The 22,909-nt window shown below is 41.1% G+C and overlaps 1 protein-coding gene across 1 annotated transcript in view; it reads right to left on the bottom strand.

Annotated features, from left to right (window-relative positions):
• Positions 1-22,883, bottom strand: part of NSMCE2 (NSE2 SUMO ligase component of SMC5/6 complex) — a 124,060-nt gene extending 101,177 nt beyond the window's left edge. The window contains exons 1-2 of the mRNA XM_088533332.1: positions 22,744-22,883; positions 19,811-19,958 (exon numbers count right to left, since the gene is read on the bottom strand). Of these exons, the coding sequence (XP_088389458.1) occupies positions 19,811-19,943 (133 nt within the window). The 5' untranslated portion in view covers positions 19,944-19,958; positions 22,744-22,883. The remainder of the gene's footprint in view (positions 1-19,810; positions 19,959-22,743) is intronic.
• Positions 22,884-22,909: the final 26 nt, after the last annotated feature.

Genomic DNA, 22,909 nt, shown 5'->3' with positions numbered 1-22,909 from the left:
TTTGCAATACTACATATTTTATTTAAAGACAGTCCAGTTCAAGGCCATAATTTGCATTTTCAAAGCTCCACGTGCATGATGTTAAAATTAGCTGGCTGAATTTGAAGTGAATTACCTACACTTCATGACTGTGAATTTCCACTTGCCTAGCTCTGTAACTCTTTTCATAGAGGTGCATATTGAAAAAAGGGACATTATCCTGAAAAGACTCTCTACAACATACATCAAAAATACTTGAAGAGACTAGCAAGAGTTCAAATCTCTTGCTTCTATTGGGAGATGGAGCTGACCGTGTTCAGGTGGCTTATTGCTGATTCAAATTGTAATCAGTCAGGGCAAAGTTACACACCATAAAGCCTGAAGTGCTAGAACAGACGTTGCAAAAACAGGATGGAGTCAAATCAGCACTGTTGTAACGCTATCTATATTAAGACTTGTCTAAAATACCGCTCATCTATTCAAAGCTTTCAATTCCTTCTAAAATCTCTGTGCTCTTATTTACTGTTTATTTATCTGTACAGATCCATACGTTAGCAAATTTTCCAATTTTCTTTCATAACTTCCTCTTCTTCTGTGCAAAAATTCACTAGCAATGTAACTATTTACTTATTTATGGCATTACAGCTGTGCTGTCAACAATACATGGTAATGCACAGTCTGAATTCGAAGTAAACTATTATTTGAATTGCTATCCCAAACAAAATGTTCTGGAATACTACACAGTTATATGAAGACTCTAAGCCTACAAACATAACAGTTCCTTAAATGAAGGGTTAAGCATGCACAGCATGGAGTAACATAAATATACATACTCATATTTTTATCATATTGGCTAACAAAAGTGAAGCTTTCAATTTGAAACAAAACAGGACATGAGGAGTTCTACCCTCTGCACTATGTATCAGGTGCTCTTAACTTCAATGCTGTAACACCGCTCCTCCACCATTCAAAGCAGAAGAGGAAGGGTGCACCATTGCCCACAGATTTTGACAGTAGATTCCAGGTTTTTACACCAAGTGTAACACAGACATCTGTCACTTGAGCCAGTAGTGATAGTAGCAGTAGTAGGCAGTTGTCTTCATAGGCACCAGCAGCAGATAAAATACACATTTTGCCAGCAGCTTTCAAGTTACTGCTGACAGCAGAGGAATGCAGGCTCCAGGACTCCTTCATTTAGTTCCACCATGGAGATGCAGGCAACATTTTTCATTGTTGGTAGAAAATACTTACATTTTCAAAACAACAAAAAAAGTGTCAACACAGGCACACGTATGCACACATCATTTAGTGGTTGGTAAATTCCAGTGTGACTATACATATAGGGAAAAAAAAAACAAAACACACAACGACAACAACTGAACAAAAAAAAAAAAAAAAAGGCCTAATGTCCTCAAAGTTTTTTTCTCAAAGCAATTGGGAAAGGCCACATAGGGAAATGGCAATTGGTGAAGTAAATGGGCACCTGAAGCAGAAATTGCAGAAACTCACTCCATACTCACCGCTGAAGTCAGTAGTGAGGAGGACTTCTCAGGAAATGTCTAAATGGGTTTCTGGTAGACAAGCTAGATTGCCCTCCCTGTCTCCTAAAAAGCCATTCCATTTGCACAGAACTCCTGGAGACACACAGAGCTGCAGGCTCTTTACATGCACTTTACACACCCGTGTTTGGCAGCAGCACTCCTCTGAAAACCAGACATCTTTTATGTAGTGAAATGACAAGAGTGTGAGAAAGACAAACCTACTCCTCAGCATCCTACAGCTTTGTTTCTACCTGTTCTTCTGGAAGATAGAGGAAAATGAGTTCAAATCCATGCATATGAGTTCAGGAACTCTCAAAGAAAGAGCCAAGTTGAATCTGAGTTTCTTATATTCCATCAAAGAAGAAATCTGAGCAGAAGGAAGAAAAGTGAGGAGGTTGTGGGAGAGAGGACTACAAAGTCTGCAAGGAAAGAAGGGATCAGGAGAACTCCCACCAGAACTGTCACTTGTGAAGAGTACCTAAAGCTTTATCTAATTTTCCATTTAGCTTTTGCAAAGAATTTGCAAAACAAACTGCAATGCTGCTTTGATTCAGGTCGAGCATTTTGCTTTACCTGAGTGCGGTCTCCTGGGGTTTTATTTGGGAGGGGAAAGGGAGGTGTTCTTCAGTTTGGATCGAAACATTTATTTTATGAAGTAATTAACTGGCAGGAGTGGGAGGGGGGAGGAAAGGTATATATTGTCGATTACCCAGTTCTCTCTGTTTTTTTTTTAATAATAAAATTATTAAAATAAGTAAGAGATAGTGTCTGTTATATTACAAAGTACTCCTGACAAAAAAAGTTCATCCTGTGTTCTAAGTCATTCCCTATTCTTGTCTTAAGCCATTCTTGTCTTAAATGAGAAGAGACAAGATTCAGGGACCCAGGAGGCCCCTGCCGATCGTTGGGATATGAAACCCAAATAAATTGTATTCCAGAGAAAGTCAACGTTACAACAGACACAAACCACCTGGGCTGCCTCCGTTCTGAATGCCCAGTTTGAGTGTCTCCCATGGCCACGCTTGCAGAGCGGGTGTTACGCACATTCCGAAACCAGAGTCATCTCAGAGTGGGCACGGAGGAGCTGAGGCACCAGGATTACTAATTACTTTTGAAAATAACTTACTATATTATTCTATAATAAAGTAATCATGAAACTTTTGCTCAACATGAAACTCCCTTAGACACCACTGCCAACAGAACTAGGCCAACAGTAGTTTTGAAAGTAACTTCCTTATAATACTTGTTTTTTTTAAAGACCATCGGGGGTGGCTAAAAAGCCATGATGACCTCAGTTCAGATTTGAGAGCAACAATGAAGATCTCTCTTACCACATATTTTTGGCACAGGATCCAAACAGATGGCAAGGTGAGCAGGGCACCCTCTCTCAACTCCTGTTCACCCTGTGGTAATACCCAGTAACACCCAGTGAACCAAACAGGGCACTTAGATTTAGCAAAACACTTCATTATACGCTCACATGCTTTGCTGTATAAAACCCCAAATAAAATATTATTCAACACAATGGTTTAATTTAGGCCAAAACACATAAAAAACAAAAGGATATCAACCAGTCTTTCATCTAGGCAAACAGAGTTTGCTCTGGGTAAGAAACGGTAAAAAATAATAATTACCATAATTTTTACTGTCAGGACCTCTATTCTGGGTGTAATACACACAATACCAACTTAATGCACACTTACCCAACTCAGTGTGGATGCTTGCTTAACTAAAAGTCACAGTCTGTACCTCTTACAGGCTACTTCCATCCCCTCAGACAAAAGGTAACAGAATTCTCCTCATCTTTATTAAATTCCAAGGTTGCAGTGATGTTAACCTTTATTATATCACTTAGCGCCTACTTAGTTTTGCAGAAAAAAAAACAACTTAAAGTTAAAATAAAAGGACATTTTATCTAATGGGTAGGACCAGGACAGCTAACAGTTCTGAGAAGTAACTCCAGCTCTCCTTTCACAATTCTGTCCGTTTTCAGGCATTACGATAATGTCCACCCAGATCTACTGTGTTCTCTTCAACAAATGACTACATCAGCATTCCTCAACACTATCTACATTCACAGGCCCAAGGAGAACAAGAACACAAGTCATGTTGACAGCTAAGTAGCAAGCAAACATCAAGGGTGAGGGTCATGTACCCTTCCTTTGACAGCAAAGGCCGCTTCACAGACCCTCTCTACAGACACTCGTCCTCGCTCCTCCCTCACAGGCTGCTCCTCTGCCTTCCCTCAGCTTGGACACTAGAACTTTGCACAGCACCACACTGGAAACCGGATCAATCCAACAGAGGATCAATCCTCAAAAAAAAAAAAACCCAAATCCCCTGGGGGGATGATATTCCAAGGATTGAATTTACAGTGCAGGTGAACAACATTTGTATCGGCAGACTTGAAGAGGGAGGAAATTCCAGTGGCAGGTGAAGGGTTGGCAGACATCCTAAGCCAACTTGTTCACCAAGAAAAAAAAAGCTGTATTTTCTGTATTTTCTAAGCAAGTAGAAGGCATAGAAATTTCTTTATTCTTTAGACAGAAATCTCAGATCGATCTCTCATAAAATAAATAACAAAAGCCCTCTACTTTCCTTGGTACATACATGTGCATAGATACATATATATATATCCATCTCTTCACAGTGTATTGCGACATATCATCGTGAAATGAAGACTGAAAACGACATTCCCTATGAGTTTTACTGGGAGAGGATTTTCCTGTGACCAAGAAGGCTGCATGTGGACATGTCTACACCACAGAGCAGAGCAGGCCGCAGACCCCAAGCTGCGGTGACCTGGCGCTCCAGCACTGGGGATGTGAGGGCTGCGAGGCCTTTAAAAACAGGCTGGTGCTGCCCTCCCTCTACCCGCCTTCTCCTTCTACAACTTGGTAGTGTAAAATTTTGACCGAATTCTAATCTTTTCTTGAAATACTGTCCCTCACAAGGAACAGTGAAATATTTTTTAAGGTAACTTTTAACACTGTTATAATTGCTACTCTTCAATCCGTCAAGACACTTTCTAAAACTTCTACTTTGAGTTAAGGTATTTTATTTCAAAACTTTAACAGGCAATTAAATTTCCATAAATGCTAACAGCCTGCTGTTTCTATGGTCTTCATTGTACAGGAATACCTGCAAAAATGACTCTCATTCCCAGCTTGTTTTTCCTTTGTTTTTAAAGAATCTTAACTTTATTCTGTATCAACACTGAGCTCCCTACTGGCAGACTATGAGTTCTGGAGATGTAATTCCCCCTTTCTGCTTACAGGTCAGCACTATTAATGATTTCTGTTGTCAGTAAGAGCCTTCCCTGACTCTGAATACTTCCACGTGAAGTGCAGCTCTGTCTCTTAATAAAAGGCATACTTGTCACTATCCACAAGTAAACAGAATTGTTAGGTTCTTCATGAGATAAACTTGTCTTTTGTTAAGGAATCTATTGCATTTCTCATCTCAGAAAAGTTCATTCAAACTACACCTCCATTTAAATTAATGCAGTAGTTACTCAGAACTTCATCCATGAACGGACTTTTGGGGAAACGAGCAATGAGAGGGCAAGACAAAGAAAAATCAGTAAAGATAGTAGAACAAACTGTACCCAAGACCTTCAAAATTCACAGGGACATTACACCTCTGTCCAGAATTGGAGGCTGCTTACTTGGCAGTGAGATCAAGCTAACAACTCTCATCAGAGCTTATTAAATCAGGTGCAATGTGTCAGTAAATCGGACGCAAGGTCCAGAGAACACAACTACGTTGGCTCTAGGCTGAAGCCACCATAATGTCTGCGCCCGAGGCAGCTACCAGATTCAAACTCTAACTGCACACTAGCTATGTTCCACATGGCACCACAAGAAACGTGTCACCTGCTGCCCCTTCCGTGGCCTGCCCAGAGAACAGACCCATGGTTGGAGCAGGAGCAGAGGAGTCATCTCATCCCTCAGAGAGACCCAGAGCGCGATTCCACTGCAGGGAGAGTCCCTTTGCACAGGCTGCTGTACAAACTGGTCCCACTGAAAACTAGAGTGATTCTTCCTAAGGGAAGCAGAGCCCTATTAGCAGACTGCGCCGTCAATGAGCTCTCGTGCACATCACAGTGCAAAGCACGAGCAAGACACTCCACCGCAGCAGCACAGGCTCCCTTCAGAGCAGTTCGGTGATCACAAACACATTCTCACGTGGTAAGAACACAGAATCCAAACTACATTTCCACATCCAACAGCCACAGCTTCATGCAGACACAAGCTAGTGTTCTTCCATCAGGAAAGTTTTCACGTTATTGAGCTAAAATGAAACAGTTGGGGAAGAAGAAATGCCAAAATGTTTTGTTTTTTAAATATCAAATATTTTGATTCAATGCTTTCAAACATAGCTTTTTTTTTTTTTTTTTTTTTTACTCTGAACCTGCATAATCTTTCATTCTGTTTTTATCTCTTTCTGCTTCTACCACCTCTGGTGCTACTGAATTTTCAGTAGCTGTAGGCAAAGTTAGGCAGGACTTCAGCTAACTAGTCAGAGCACTATTGGTAATCAGCCACAGCAGCAGGAGCTCAGGATGAAAACTCTATGCAATTTCATAGCCAGCTTTTCAGACAGATTGGGCAGTAAGCTCCAAGTTCTACACCACGATGGCAAGAGTAGTTGTGTATCTTACATCAGGGCTGACGCCTGGCCCACACATATAAAGAATAAACAAAAGATAAATATGATTCTGTTTCGAAATATAGAGCAAATAATGGGAAGCTTTGTTATGTTTTGCTTTTTAAAATCTGCAACACTGATACGTGAGTTCATCAGAAATGGCAGTGTCATGGGAAGGCTGGCACAAACAGCAAGCGGCATCTTCTGCAGCATGACGTGTTTGCTGGGAGTGCAGGTGGCTCCCTGTGTGCTGGGTAGGATCTAGGTTCTGCTAAGGAGAGCTAACAGCACACAAGCACGCTTGGGCTGAAGGTGTCAAGAACACTCATGTCTGACTTAAACCAAGGTCAAGTGATGTCACTCCTGACACAAAACCTCCAATTCAGACTAAGACTTTCGTAGCACATAATTACCCAATATGGTCATAAAAAGATCCAAAAAACTCTAATCCTCTTACACACAAAAAAAAGGCAAAGACTGGACACAAACTGCAAGCCTAATGAAAACCAGCAATTCATTCTGCCTCTAGCAGGCCTCCTTGGCATAAAACCTCTTCTGTGAATTGGCAGATCTCCATTTTTTTGGTATGAATCGCTGGTATGTGGCATTCAATCTGCTGCTTGCATACTGGTAAGTAACAAAGCTAAATCTTTCTATTACTAGAACTTTATTTCCCACAAACTTAATACAAAAATTTCTACCATAAGGAGTTGCTAATTTACTATCATGTGAGAATACACATCTCCATGCAAGAAAGGATCATGCATTGCCATGTATTGCCTGGGTCTCTCATATATGCACAAATATTTATGATTTTGAGAGGACAAGAGAGCTTTTTTGAAGGCTTAAAGTACACTGAGGATGATGATCTCTTAATATGCTTTTTAAATAACCCTGTTCAACTTTGTCCATAGCAGAAAAGAAATAATTAGTAGGGACCTCATTACCACTGGGTAGTAGTTCTGTACACTGTGAAATGTACTGCATCAGGGAACTCCCTCCCTGTATGTAGATAAGGCTTTAGTTTTAAATCTGTTTGAACTTGTATAAATTTTAAGTTTAAATGCAGTTTTCTGAATAAGCAACTGCGCCAAATCTGTGCACTGAAGTACATTTGTTAAGATAAGTCTCAATTTTTAATTAATAGCTTATGTTGAGGCATGAGGACAGACTATGCACCTCCAACAAAGAATAGATAGATGATGAACCCAAAAATACTTGAGACAGAATTTGAATGATTGATGGCATATCTAATTCATTCGAAAAACAGCTGTGAATTACATCCACACCCACGAGTAATAAACTAAAAAAAAAGTCTTGTGAAAATGTCACATTAATCTACCCATACAGAAAATAGTCTACTCGCCCACTGCTTACTAAGATGATTAGTAAGGAAATCACAAGTTAAATTTTATTCATCTGCTTAAGAAAAATAGGGAAAGAGTTTGCAGGGTTGATGTAACTCCCAAGATATTATTGTCACTTGACATTTACGTGCAATGTGTAATTCCATTCCCACTTGCAGTCTGGGGAAAGCCTGTTAACATACTTCCTTAATGTGTGAACACTTCTTTGAATTGTGTTCTTTTCATCTGCCACCTTCTCCTTAAGCCAGCTGGCTCCTTTTGTTAAGTCATTTTTAATAAGAAAGTTCATTATATGTAATTTATGGAGGAGTTTAAGGTTGTCACTTCCATTGAGTGCTGCAGCATATGCATATTTCAAAGCACTTTATAGAATTTGTTGATAATGTCAGAAAAAGCAAGGAGGTTCACACATTTATCTATCCTGAATAACTCTAGAGCGAGATTAATCAGAAAGACCACACATCCCTTCTCATTTGCAGCCCATGAACCAGTCCTGCAATTTATATGCCAGACTACTCTTTCTATTTGCAAAAGCTTAACACCTCTGTGAACACTTTAGAAGTTGCTTATATGGGAAACATCATTAGAAAAGCATTCAAATATCTTTGGTCTTCTAGAGCACCACCAGCCTAGTGTATCTTCTACACCAAACCTGCTCAAAAGAAAAAAAATCCAACCCTCTTACATAATTGTACCTCTAACAGAATCATGATTCTCTATTTTCTGATTGGTTTTATTGGTGTAAAAACCCACAAACACAAAAAGGGAAAAAAAAAAAAGGATCAAAAAAGCTACCAGATCAGTAGTAACAAGCACTGTGGAGTGGGCTGTGGGGGAACTCAGTGCAAACACTGCCTAAATCAGTGGCTGGGGAGCAGTGTGAGTGAGGGCAGGTTCCCCGGCCATTCCCATGTGCCTGACGCACAACACGGGGCCGTACGATGCCAATAACGAATGCTGGGCCCTTCTCCAATGACTACAGGAGGGGTACAGGGATTTTTTTTAGGGGTTATTCATGAACTAAGAACTTTGCAGATATCTTTATCTCTTTACATGACCAGCAGTGCATAACTTGGACAAAACCGCTACACCAATCAGCACAAGACAAAATCCTCCTACCAATTGCATTTTTTTCAATGAGCTCTTTTAGTATTGCAAAGAGCCCCATAATTTTTTCAAAGCCTAGAAATTGTGGTTTACAGCAAGACTGTAGGCTGTTTATAGCAGCCACTCAACCTGCTTAGTTTAAGCAAGAAATATTGAAAAGTGACTTGCTCATGATCCACCACGACCATCCTAAAGATTTTTGAATAAACTAGGCTAAACATAGCAAGATCCAACAGCTGAAAATTGAAACAAGGCTAACGAAGAGATATGTAAGGTCCTCTAGCAAGAAGAGTTGAACTATTTATTCAGAGTTGGGATGTATTCAGTATCATTGCTTCTAGCTTTCCGTCGGACCATGCTTTTCAGTGGTAGCTTTCTTTTCAAAAGCAATTTCAATAGAATGGTTGAGGTTGGAAGGGACCTCTGGAGATCATCTAGTCCAACCCCCCTGCTCCAGCAGGGACACCCAGAGCACGTGGCACAGGGTGGCATCCAGGCAGGTTTGGAAGATCTCCAGAGGAGACTCCACAACCTCTCTGGGCAGCCTGTTCCAAGTCTCTGCCACCCTCAGAAGAAAGAAGTTTCCTTCCTCAAATTCAGGTCAACATCCTGTGCTGCAGTTTGTGACTGATGCCTCTTGCCCTGTCACTGGCCATCACTGAAAATATTCCAGCCCCATCCTCTCGATACCCTCCCTTAAGGTATCTGTATACACTGAGAAAACCCCCTCTCAGTCTTCTGAGAATCGCTTCTTCTGAATCAGTGTAGGATTCTTCTCTGTTCACATAGTATTATTTATACCCGCTAATAAAAGACTGTAGATGTTTCTGAAGGGTCTGCTCAAAAATTCATCTAATTGCAATGTTCACTTAGTGTCCACAGCATATTTCAGTTGTTCTAGCCATTTTTAATGCATATCATCATTCTCTGAGTTCTTATTTGTTAATTTAAAAGAAGATAAAGATGACATTTTTATTCAACGATTGCTTTCTCTTCTGCTGCCTTCCTCTTCACATGCACACAAGCTTTTTCCTTGGATATCTCTCACCTTTTCCAACCACATGCCTCCATTACAGACTACCGAATGGTAACTGGAAATTACAGTATAATTTCCACAAGCACTGAAAACAAAAGCAGTAACACAACTGAATAGAGGGGGTTTAGTTATTCAAATGTTAACATGTGCTCCCCAAACACTCCTGTCACCTCCTTTTACAGAAGGGAAACTGAGGCCTAGTGACCTTCGATGTCTTGCCCAAGGCCACACAGTAGCAAAGGCAGATTGAGAGCACCTGATTTCTTAGCTTCAAGGCCTCAGCAAAGTCAGACTTGGAGCAGCTCAAAATCAAAGATAATCAAAATTTAGCTCAAAAAAGCTATCAAAATAATAATAAAAAGATAAGCTACACTCACAGTTCACAGGACAAACCTACGCCTATCACCAAAGGCTTACATTGTTCATGGGTCTTGGTGCCAGCAATCATAAGAAAAACACAAGCCTTGCATAAAAGCAAACATTGCTATTTAAGCTCTTGGTGAATCTACACACTATAATCTTCATTCTTCACTACAGCGTCAGCCTGTTATAAAATATTGCTGTAAACAGAAACCTATCATAAAACCTAGATTTCAGTCAGAAAGTATTTTTAAGTTTTCTTTTTAAAATTATTTTTATCTGAAACGATTAAAAAATACAAAACTAATTCTATATGCGGTGGTAGAAAAAAATTTCCAAGTACCAAAAAAAGGAAAGAGATAACAGCATAGTCACAAGTTCCTGAATTATTAAAAAAAGTGTTATTAATAGGGCTTCAGGATGATAAGGTCTCAGAATTATTCTGTCTGTGTAAAGGCTTATTTTCTGCTTTGACCAAACGTTTAGAACATGTCAGCAAGGCTTACTTCTATACCAGATAAATCTTTCCATGGTGGAAAGAATTAACAAAAGAAACAGAATTGCTTTCTTTTCTTCATCTCGCTGAATGCTGACAAACCCAGATTTTCTATTTTGTGGGTTCACGCTCTCTCCCTACATTTTTAAGCATGCAATTAGGTCACTGCAAGCTAAATACTGATACACATAACTGATAAAAGGAGAGCCTTCAGAGTGGATTTTTCAAAGCCTAAACTATTTTCAATATATACTGTATTTTTAAATAGGAGTTAGCTGTATTTTCTTAGTGCCATGTTTCCGTGACAGAAATATGACAATAAAAAAAGACAGATTAATATACTGCAGAGTATATTTTCATACAGTAAATTATTCAGATAAATATTCCTTGCTGGCTTTTGTTCAAAGAGCTGGATTTATCTGTGTGCTGAAGAGCCCCCACAAGACCTCTGCAGTACTTCATAGCATTTTGGAACAGGCAGACCATCAGGATCATCTATTCTGATCTCATGCAGAGCAGAGGCCAAAGAACCTCACCCAGCAACTTCCAGCCTATAACTTACAGTTGTCCGCTCATTCATTCTCTTAAGGTTAACACCACTGGTGTACAGAGGCTCTTCAAAAAGGTCCCTATTGCATTTAAATCCCACTTATGAGCTATTTTGAAGACTGTTGAGAATTTATGAGGTCTAGGACACAGCAATTTATAGTGACTATGGATGGGTACATGAGGTAACCACCAGGTGACTGCAAACTTCCCTAACTCATAATGATTTTTAAGGGAAGAAAGGAAATGCCTTAGGAAGCTCATGAAAAGAAAAAAAAGAAAGAATATGCATTTTTATGTGCAAATATATTTGAAAACAGACACCATTTGAAGACCACGCCATGTAAGCTCAGGAATGAAGCATGCAGTTTTCACCTGAGCCCCCAAAAGAGCTCTGACAAAACCCGAGCAAGTTCAGAGCAGAGCCCTCTGCTCAGGTGCAAACTCTCAGGGCAGGACAGCCCCAGGAGCAGGCTCTACACACAGCCATTCAGCCTTAGGATCAGGACTGGATTTCCCTCGGAGCAATGCTCTCTCCGTCAAGCACAATGTACCAGGCTTGTGCAAGAAAACTGGAGGAAATGCAATGACCTGTAGCATGGAGGAAGTCAAACCAGTAGATCACATTAGTCTCAATCAGCTTTAAAAAAGCCCTGAGCTCAAACACCTCAGACTGCGATGGGAGCCGCCGCAGGTGAAGGAGCAGGGCCTCCAGCTGTAGCAAAGGCTTTGCTGCCATCTATTGGGTTTATTTTTTCCTCCCAGAATAGCAAAAGTTGAGGATCTTGGTGATCTTGAAAGTCTTTTCCAACCACAATGACTCTACGATCTTCCCTACGACGTGTTCTTCTTGCTGAGCACTCAGAACAAAACATACTGCTTATTACAGCTGCCTTCCCCTCACTGCACTGTGTGCTCTTTACAGCTGAAATTCCAGCTAGGAAATAACAAGCCCACACATTTATTCCTTCCCACTTTGCAAGATTACAGACTACAGTCAGGATGGTTTTAGGACAAATATAAAAGAGCTCAAATCTTTCATTACAAGTCATGCTTTTCCATATTTTGAAGCAAAGTGTATTTCCAAACTGTCAGTTTTCAGACGTGCTGCTTCATGTACAGTCTTCAAGAGCCAAACACTATTCTAGCAAAGGACTCATCAAGGCTGGATTTAAATACTGTAAATTCCACTGTAATTCTTTAAGCATAGAATTAGAACAAAAATGAATCCAAGTTTCTTTTCTCAAGATTTGGATATTCATTGTAGAGTACGAAGCACTAAATGTAATTCTTCATCTTAGAAAAAGCATTTCATAAAAGTTTAACCAAACCTATGCTTCAAAAGAATAAAAAATCGGTAGAAAAAAAAAACCTTGTGTGTGACACCATTTACTTTTTTCTGTAAATGTGCCATTCACATTTTTAAGAAAACATATCTACCTTCCTCACCGTGCATGGTTAAATACCTATAAAGCAATACAATAAGCTAACGTAATAGAGATTATAGGTATCACAGGTAACAATAAAAAAGAAAACATTTCTTGAAAGAATTATTTTTTTTTGAATTTTTCAAAGGAAAGGAAAACAAATAGCATTCTTCAGAGGGGAATGTGAAACATTTTATCTCCAATATACCAAAAATAAAAGTTTTCTGTAAACAGCAGGTAAAGATCCTTCTCGAGACAGAAGCCATTCTGTTGGCTACGCTGAGGGTGCGGATGGCAGTCAGTGCCCCAGACACGGGTGTAGCAAGACAGGCCCTGAACGCCTGGGCTCAGGAAGAAGCTCCCTCTGCGGCCGGCCTGCCCGGAGAGGGAATTCCTGCAGCGGCCGGGGAAGCATCGGGTCAGGGCCGACACCGCAGGGTTACCAGGACAACCCATATGGAAAAGCAAAGTCTCCCCATTCCTTATGGATTATGTCCCTCCATATACGTCCGTCCCCTTATATCCCTCCATCACAGGCCACAGCTCTGCCCACTATGAGGCCACTAATCCCATAAATGACAAAGCCCAAAATCATGATTTGTTTGCAAAGAGAGGTGTGACATGCAGGAAAAAAGAAATCTTAAAACACCTCAACTCCGCTAGCCAAGGGCAGGATAACACATCACTAGGAAAAAAGGGAAAACAAAACTAATGGACCAAAGCAATTTATACTCAAACACAGCTAGAAATCCCATTCCTGTATTGGGGTTTGCACCATTCCAAGCAGGAGAAATGCAGTGATGAACAAACTTCTAGTCTGCAACTCCAGTGTTGATGCAACATGCTTAGTGAGGCACTGGATGCAAATATAATGGATATTCTACACAGCCCTATGAATCAAGCATCTATTAAAAGGTTGCCAATTATTTCATCAGACTGGGCTGGCCTATATGTTTATATTCCAAACATTTCTTCGTATATCAACACGGGTCAGCAGTGTTTAGAGTGATTGCTGTTTAACATCATTTTAAGAGACCAATGAGTTAAATCAACAGGTTGTAGAAAATAAAAATAAAGCTGCAGGAATTTGACGAAGTCAAAGACACACGTAAAAGATCCTACGTTACCAACTACTGTTAGGATGGCATTCAACAGGCATCATGACACAAGTGGATCCAAGCAGCCTGGGGAGCAGAAAGCAGCCACTAAAGGGAGGTGCTGCGCGGTGCACACAGCCAAAAAGGGACGAGCAGAGAGGCGTGGGGCGAGGGCAAGCAGAGGGGCCGCAGCGAGTGCGGAGGGGAGCTCTGCCCGCAGAGCCGAGCAGGCCAAGCAACAGGAAACAAATTGCTGTGGAAAAAGGAAAGCAGCTCCATTCCTTCCCAGAATAAGATTAGAGCTCAGCTGGAATAATTGCTTCCCATCCAGCTATTCCATTCTGCACTGCAGGGCCTCTACATTTTACAGTAGGAATTTGCTGTGTGTTGGAATACAGACCCAGACATCAAGGAAGTATCTTGTTCTCTACAAGAAATCCTGTCCATCTAATCAGATAAAAACCCTATCTGATCATGCCTTAAATGCATTTTAGAAGCTTTATATAAGTATTTCTTAATATCTTATCTACAGTTAGCATACTCTCCAGCCCTTCCAATTATTTGGCATTTGTACTGGACTTTTTTCCAGTCCTACACAGCTGTGACTCCAGCTAGGAGACCAGAAAGGTCCCTTTTAAGGGCAAAGTGCTGGGCCAAAAGCAGCGAGATGACCACAAGTTAGTCTCCTTTCTGCTGACATCTGCACTTCTTTGTATTTCGCAACGCCAAGTCCTCGAAAAAGCTCTCCTACTTCTACTGTAGGAGTTGGATAAAACTGCCACTCTCGGAAAATTAGGGGAATTCACATTCAATTCCTTCAGGCAGAGCAGGAAATGGGTTACTGCTACAGAAGACTTACATTGTACCAGCATATTTATCTCAGAATCACACAGTGGTTGAGGTTGGAAGGGATCTCTAGAGATCATTCAGTCCAACCCCCCTGCTCCAGCAGGGACACCCAGAGCATGTGGCACAGGGTGGCATCCAGGTGGGTTTGGAAGATCTCCAGAGAAGGAGACTCCACAACCTCTCTGGGCAGCCTGTTCCAGGGCTCTGTCACCCTCACAGGAAAGAGGTTCTTCCTCATGTGGAGATTAAACTTCCTGTGTTTCAATTCACACCCATTACCCCTTGTCCTGTCACTGGCCACCACCAAGAAGAGCCTGGCCCATCCTCCCTACAATCACCCCTCAGGTACTTGAACATGTTAATCTCCTCTCAGCCTTCTCTTCTCCAGACTAAACAGGCCCAGCTTGCTTTCCTCATATGACACATGTTCCAGTCCCTTAATCATCTTCGTGGCTCTCCGCTGGACCCTCTCTAGAAGCTCCATGTCCTTGTCCTGTGGAGCCCAGAACTGCCCCCAATACTCCAGGTGCGGCCTCACCAGAGCTGAGCAGAGGGGCAGGATCCCCTCCCTCCACCTGCTGGCAACATCCTCCTGCTGCAGCCAGGATCCCATTGGCCTTCTTGGCCACGAGGGCACATTGCTGCCTCATGGTTAACCTGTTGCCAACCAGGACTCCAAAATCCTTCTCCATGGAGCTGCTTTCCAGCAGATCACCCCCTGATCTGCACTGGTGCCTGGGGTTATTCCTCCCAGGTGCAGGACCCTGCCCTTGTCCTTGTTGAACCTCATGAGGTTCCTCTCTGCCCAACTCTCCATCCTGTCCGGGTCCCTCTGAATGGCAGCAGAGTCCTCGGGAGTGTCGGCCACTCCTCCCAGTATCATTGGTATCTCCCTCCCAGCATGTTTGGTCACCACCTAAGGCAGGTTATACCGAACCCAAAAACAGCGAGCAAGACTTACCACAACTTCAGCTATTTCACAGATGTGCACAGCTCTATGTGAGCACACTAAGTTTAAGCAAAGACATCTTAGCAACTAACAGCAGCTACTTCAGCAGCGCAAACAGTTGTTTCCCAACTGCAGAGAGCACAGTAGGGAACCTAAAGCTCAGTCTTAGGAGCTTTACAATTAAGAGCAATCAACAAGCAAGTAGCGACTCAGTGAATTCTTTTACTAGTCCCACTACTAAAGCTCAAAGAACACTGAGACTAAATTTACTAAGATACAAATTACAGCAGAATTTAGCCCAGCCTAATAGTTAACAAAAAAAAAGTCAGTCTTATTTGTTATCCAAAGCCAAATTTTGAGACAGAAAAAAGAATTTACAACCATTTGTGAGATTTATAATATATATACACCCTTAAAAAGAAGTGAAAAAAGCTTGATTTTAAGTGCATTTATAATTGATTTCTAGCAATGTCACCTTCAAATTCTTGTGCCTATTTGGTCTCTAATCCAGCAAAGGGTAAAAGCATGTGGTTAAGTGTTAAAACACACATACCATTCCAAAAGCTGGAGGACCGTCTAAGAATTTAAATAGATGCTTTCCACGGTGTTTGGTTGGACAAGGACACAGAACATGCATGTGAATTTTGAGCACAGACATGATGATAAGCCAAAACTAACTGCCTACAGTCTGTTTTCCTGCTTACAAGGTCTAAACAGCTTAAAATGTTTTTTGTATGACAAGGGTATTTTTGGAAGAGAGAAATATGACTTTAGACAACTGGGAGCATCTAAAGATAATCATAATGAGCACAAAAACTGGAATGGGACCTACCTTTTTAACTCATTTTAAGCAAGGAGTTTCCAAATAAGCTGTTTCCCTTTGTCATTCCATTTGGCAGCACCAATTTTCACCTCTAGATATATAGATACAAATCCTTAACTTCTTACAGCGTGTTTTTCAATTTTGTCTATTTGTTAACATCGCAAAGATGTTCAGTGCAAAAGTTTAAAAATTCTCAGTAGACTGGCAAATCTTAATCATTCACGTAACTTCACGCACATTAACAAAGTTAATTGAAAAATAAAAGGTTTTCTGGATCAGGTTCACCTAAATTAAGAGCAGGTAATAGAAATCCTGAACAGCCCCATTGCCTCATTTTGCTAGAGATTGTAATGTTCACAAATAGGCAATGCCTGACCTGAATATTTAACATTTGTAAACTCTTTGAAAAAAACCTATGCAGGATTAGAACAAAGTTCAAGTGGACTTGCTATTCTTTACATTGCCGTAGTAAAAATACCTGTACTTCCCTATTACCTGTCACTAGGAATCCCAAAACATCTCACAACATTTAATAATGGCTTAAATGAGAAGAAATCATTCTGAGTTTATTACTGTAGACTTCAAATGTAGGTCAAGAAAACTACATGCCTAAGTAGACATGAATGTGAATCCACTTAGAAATACTGGGTCTTAAACCTTTCCATTCACATGAAATGGGGAAGCAAGATCACAGAGAATTAAACTAGATTCTGCTCTACATTTCAAAATAACAGGGAGATCAGATCTTTAGCCCTTCAGAGTCATTTGAACTGCAGCTTATACCAGTGGAACCGATTCCTTCACTTTTTCAGATTTCTCTGTCCAGTATTTACTGCAGAGCTGTAATGTTTAATTATTTAATCTAGCTCTTCCACCTCCCTCATTTTTATTATACTTGTATATGATCCTCCAAATAGCTGTGTCCAGTGACATATTTTATTTTTTCAGAATGGGGAATCAAAAGCTATAAGGAAAAATACCTAGTTAGTCAGATCTGAGCCCAGTTAATGTTCAGAAGAAAAAGACACTCTCCACGTGAAATCACTGCTTAAAGGAAAAGCCAGTGTTTGACTCAGATCTGAAACTTTCAGGCTCTGTATGAAAATAAAGGTGTGAAAGATCTATTGTACTATTTATTCATGAGTCACTAGTTTAATCAGACGTCCCTGATGTCTAACTCAAATAAGAGTTCTGTCCTCTCTAGTTAGTCTGTTGCTTCACTCAGAGGAAAAGTATTTCTTTTTCTCTTTTGGATTATTACATAGTTACAATACGTTTTTAAACAGCAGTCATTGCTTACCCAAAAGACTGCTTTATGTCTGTGATGGAAAAAGTTATCATTTACCTCACAGGGAGCTGAGAGGCTTAACTAGTGTTTGCAGAGCACCTGAGATAGCCTGAAGAAAGGCAAGGCTGAAGCACTAACGAGAGTGCGCTAAGTCACTGAACACCCTGGGGGACTTCATGCCCACCAGTTTGGCACTTCTTCGTCTCAGCACCCTCTGCTATCACAGTCTAGCAAGCCCTTTTGCTCCCTTTTCATTCCATATGACACTGCCACCATCTGTTTAAATAGCTTAAATTCACACTCATTCCAGTTTTTGCAACTTCGATGAGGAGTGACCTCTTTGCGGATGATTTAGCCAGAGAGGATCAGTGCTACTCAGGGAGATCAACACCACCCAAACAAGCCAGTTTCTTCCCAGCATGGTTGGTAACTTCATAGAATTACTGCTTTCTTCCTGTCTTCTCCTGCCCCCTAGTGAACTGAGATTTTCAGTCCAGTTGAACCGTTGTGAACTTGCTTTATAGCTTATGTACATTCAAAACCACAGAAACCCTGACCTGTTTTTCTTTCATGTCCTTTAGAAGTGAATTCTACAGATATAGAAATTGTCACACATGAGTTGGAGGTAAGAGCTAACCTGTCAAGTCAGGCAGATTGAATGAATCTCATTCTAAAACACTATGAAAAATAAAAATACAGTACATATTTGCCAAAAGTAGATCTTGCCACAGAAATCCTGTTTCTTTCCTGATGACACTAATATGGAACAAAACAACCTAAATTCCATGTCAAATAGATGATGACATTTAAGCGGAGGGAAAAAACAAACCTTAAAATGGAAGATAAGGGAGGTTCACTCATTTGAATAGGGATTGCACAAGGAATATGCCCACGCTAAAATCAAATGAAGTCTATGAAATAACTGAGTCGTTAACATTGATTGTAAAAATTTCAAGTGATCTCCTCTCTGGATTGAGCACTAAATATGGCCATTTTGGTTACCAAATGAAATGGTCACAGTTAATGTGGAGGTTATATTTAAAGCTAATATGCCAGAAGTTAAGTAATTGAGGAAGATAAAAGTATCTAGGATTACACAGCACACATCTTCATCTGCAAACAGCTTAGTGGAGTCCAAGTATCCTTCCACCTTTCCAAATGTGACTGCAATAGGAGCTGGATTCAACTTCCGTTAAAGGATGAAATTACTCAAAACCTTTAGCTTTTGTTGCCTTCTGCGGATCATTCTGACGTCTTGGGATCACCAGAATTGAGCATAGGCAAACTTCTATGCATCTCTTATGGTAAATTAGCAGAGATGGTAACTTCAAATGCAGAGAGGAAAGAGAATTGATAATACTAGTCTTGATGCAAAAGGAATTCCCAGGTAAGTATTCAGGTAAGTTTTCCTCTACCACTGCAGCAGAGTGGCGTCAATTTTTTCTGACACTTATATGGATAAAAAGGTCAGAGAACACTGAATATACAAACCAAAAACTGTCCATCTTGATTTAACATAAACTTTGGCTTAGTTGAGTTGGCTACATTGTTTTAGGGGACACTCACTCTCCACTTATAATTAAAATTATTGCTTAGGGTTTCGGAGCATGGAAGGTTTCAATTTTCCTTGTGAAAACTTTATAGTAGATCCAAGGAACTGTAGTGACAGCAGGCTAAATGCTTGTCTTTGAAAAGCAATTTTGCAATGCACTTGTTGTCATAAAACAGCAATGACAAGACTGCCAGATGTGATCACAGATTATGAGTACATCTGCAAGTGTCCAAATTGAAGCACCTAAATCAGTCTAATTTTCAGTAGGAGGAGACAACATTTAGGAAAAAATGGCATAGCTTATATATGTCTCCAGTTTTGTATTCAAAATCAATAGTATTATTTTAACGTAACTTGCCCTAAACATCAAATAAAACACACACAAGAAGCATTATTAGAATGAAAATCATTTTTTTCACCCTTTTAAGAGGCTTTCTCCATCTGTTTCAGCACTGTTAAAATTTCTACGAGGCTGTAAGATAACAAACACTGGAATGTAATTAGTCTTTTGTATTACAAAAGCTAGTACAACGTTTGCCTGGTGTTTATATTTTCACTGAATTTATCATTTAAGACAATGGGGTGATTGGAATGGTAACAACCTACAGAGTCAGAAGAGCAGCTGTTTCTATAACGAAGATAGATAGTGACTGTAACTAAGTCAGAACATGCAGGCCTAGGACTCACGTGTGAGGCTCAAGAGGAAATATAAGCAAGATAAAGTACTCAAAGAAATTACTTACTGAAACTTTCCACAAGGTCAAGGGCAACACGAGTAGCAATATCCATTCCAGTGTTGATGTAAGACTGGCAGTTTCTCAGCGATGAAAGAGAAGAATCCACACCGCTGAACGAGATGGCCGCGGCCCCCGGCATCTTGAACCCAGTAGTCTAGAAACAACACATACAACATTTTGAATGCAGTTTACACACAAAGCACGTGGAAGAGAAAGCAGAAGGACAGATAATAAACTATAGAGCCATAACAGGGCCACTCAGACATATGAAAACAGGCATGAAATCCCAGCTCCCAAAATGTCAGAGAAAGTTTAGTCAGCAGGACCTGTAGAAACACGATTGACCAGAGGATACCAAAGCCGTCCTGTTCAACGCTAGGGAAAACTACACCACAAAAAGCAGCTTGCAGTTTTCATCTTCTCATTCCTATTGCCATACCATAGTGAGATTGAAATACTTAAGGACAATATTAGCTTGAAAGTTTCTGCTCTCTTTCAAATCCCAAGAAAGCCAGTAGGCCCAAAAACTCATCTGTGTTTTCTAGGCATATTTGCAGTTAGGCTAGTAGGAAATATGGCTTCTCCCATCACATTCAGCCCCATGAAACTACCAATCTGCCTCAACAAAAACCTAGCTCTCCAAAAAAATCAAACAAATGGTAACTTTTCTAAGAACATACTTAGCAGCAAATTACCTATTTCTTAAAAGTCAGCCTTACACATGGTCTGAATTTCAAGAAGCCACTGATTTAGTTTTAAGTAGCAATGTTCCCTTGGCATGGAGCACTAAATCACACAAGACTCATGTCTCTGCTCTTCACCACCTTCTCCCTTTCCATTACAGACCACAGCTACAGCCCTGCTAGAATTAACTGCTTCTGCTCTGTCAACAAGCTGACCTTCAAATGCCAACATTGCTTATCCCTATAACTTGAATCACGCATCCTGTCCACACCAGTTGGGGGTCTCATCTCAAAATTTTCAACTTCTGCTCTTCCTTTTTTTGTTCTCTGCCATAATTGGCCTGGTGAACTAGTAAAAGAAACATGGATCTGGTGTGCTGAGTTTTATGCTGCAAGTTGCAGGAAATAAGAAAAATTCTGGTCAGCTTTAGGCAAACAATTCATTATAAAGAGAAATGTTTTGAATAGATAAAAACACTGCATTAGCCCATGTAAACAATCACTGGTATTATTAGGAACCAAACTGACACTATACTGCGGAGAGAAAAAAGGAAATCCAAAATGAAAACTGGGTTATCGCTGAACTTATATATAACTAGTATACAGAATAACAAGGGAACGAGAAATTCTATGGATTACTCCCTTTGACAGGCTACAGTCCAACAGAAATCAGGACAATATCTAAGCAGAAAAGACAAGGCTCTGTTTCCCACGTACTGCTTTCCCTCAGATTTCAGACCTATTCCTTGTACTCATCCTAATCTCAACAGCACATCCATCTTCCACACGGATGTCATGTAGATTCTGAGGCTGGAACTCCTGCTGTCACCTTCATTCTCTCTTACTCTTTTCTTTCCTATTTTTTTCTCCCTTTTTTTTAAAAAAAAAAAGTGTTTGGCCACTCAAGACTATCTGAAGTCCCCCGCTCTGAGGATCCGAGTTTACAACAGCCTTTTAATAACTCAGCTGTCCAAGTTCATGACAACTTCAACTTACGAGCAAGTCCCCCTTCTCTGTCCCCTTTTAAAGGTGCATCTCGTCACAGAGGAGGCTGCAATCTTCAATAGCTCCAGCTCACGTCGGCTCCTGCTGCCCCCTACAAAAGGCAGGGGCTCCTCTCTGCCTGTCTGGTCTGTAGGACCACTTAAGAGTCCATGAAACTGACAATGTAAGACAAGGAAAAGGTTCTTGCTGAACTCCATGAATGTAATGGAGAAGCATGCTCTTAAAACTTTACTTAATAACAAATGCTTTAAACCATTACACTAATTTCTTAGCCTATTTTTAAAGCATATGTTTCCTGTCTTGCTGGGAGTGTTTGTAGAGCCTTTGTAACCCAAACTTTATACACTCTTTGTCACATAAAATCACGCTAGCAGTTTTATCTTTTTGGGGCCCATTTAGTATATCAAAATTAGCAGAGAGAATCTAATTCATTTATTGAGCTTGGTAAATCTCATTCACTGAGGGAATCTGCTGTTCTTTTGGAAATTTCATACACACACACACACTGAAAGACAGGAATCTGAAAAAAATAACAGTGAAAAATTTAAAATTTTCTTCATTCTTTTGAAAACTGCAGGGAGACCAAGTAGCTGTATAGGAACTGAAGTTGTTGTCTACAACACTAAAACATTCTGTCATATTGGTATTGCATTTTGTGTTCTGGCAGGTAATTTAAGTACTCGTCGAGAGACACTTTTCATAAATATTTAAATCTGTAGAAACAGCTTGATGACCCCACGCACAGATTTCCCTCTTAAGCTTTTACGTGAACTCTTCAAGCTCAACGTCCAGCTCAGAGCTGTCCATATTGCTGTAGACGAAAAAAAATGGGTCCTTTGCAGAGAGGGGTTTGGAGTCTTTAAGGCTCTTCATTTTGCCAGGAAAACCTTAACTGGGGGCATCCACGAAGCGCTTAGATTTGCGATCCGTCTGCCCCTCATCCTCAGGGAAACACGAGAAGCAAACTCATGATTACAACAGGGAACCCAGAAGGCCTAGCTAAGAAGGATTTGTTTGTTTGTTTGTTTGTTTCCCTTTCAACAATATTCAAGCAAAACGGCAAAGCGGAAACCCCGGGGGTGACGGTTTGAATTCTGCCGCCGCCGCTCCAGCGCGGTGCTCGCCGCCCGCCCCAGCGCGCCGACCCGCTCGGCGGCCCCGCGCCGCGGCAGGGGCCTTCCCGCCCCGCCGCCGCACGGGGAGCCCCGAGGCGGCGGCCCCGTCCCCGGCCGGGACGGCCCCTCCGCTCACCTCGTCCCCGCCGCCTCAAGGGGCTCCTCTCCGGGCGCGCCGGGCCGGGGGAGGCGGCGCGGGCCGGCGGCGGAACCGCCTCATCAGCCCGCGCCTCCGCGCGCCGTCATGTGATGGCGGAGGCGGCGCCGGCGCCTCCTTCCCCGTTTCCCTCCTTCGCTCCCGC

Source organism: Tinamus guttatus, unplaced genomic scaffold (genome assembly GCF_059628265.1).
Source record: "Tinamus guttatus ecotype Peru unplaced genomic scaffold, ASM5962826v1 Tinamus_guttatus_pri_ptg000492l, whole genome shotgun sequence".
In the NCBI taxonomy this organism is placed as follows: Eukaryota; Metazoa; Chordata; class Aves; order Tinamiformes; family Tinamidae; genus Tinamus; species Tinamus guttatus.
The sequence above is the reverse complement of the archived record's forward strand: the minus strand, read 5'-3'. Positions and strand labels throughout refer to the sequence as shown.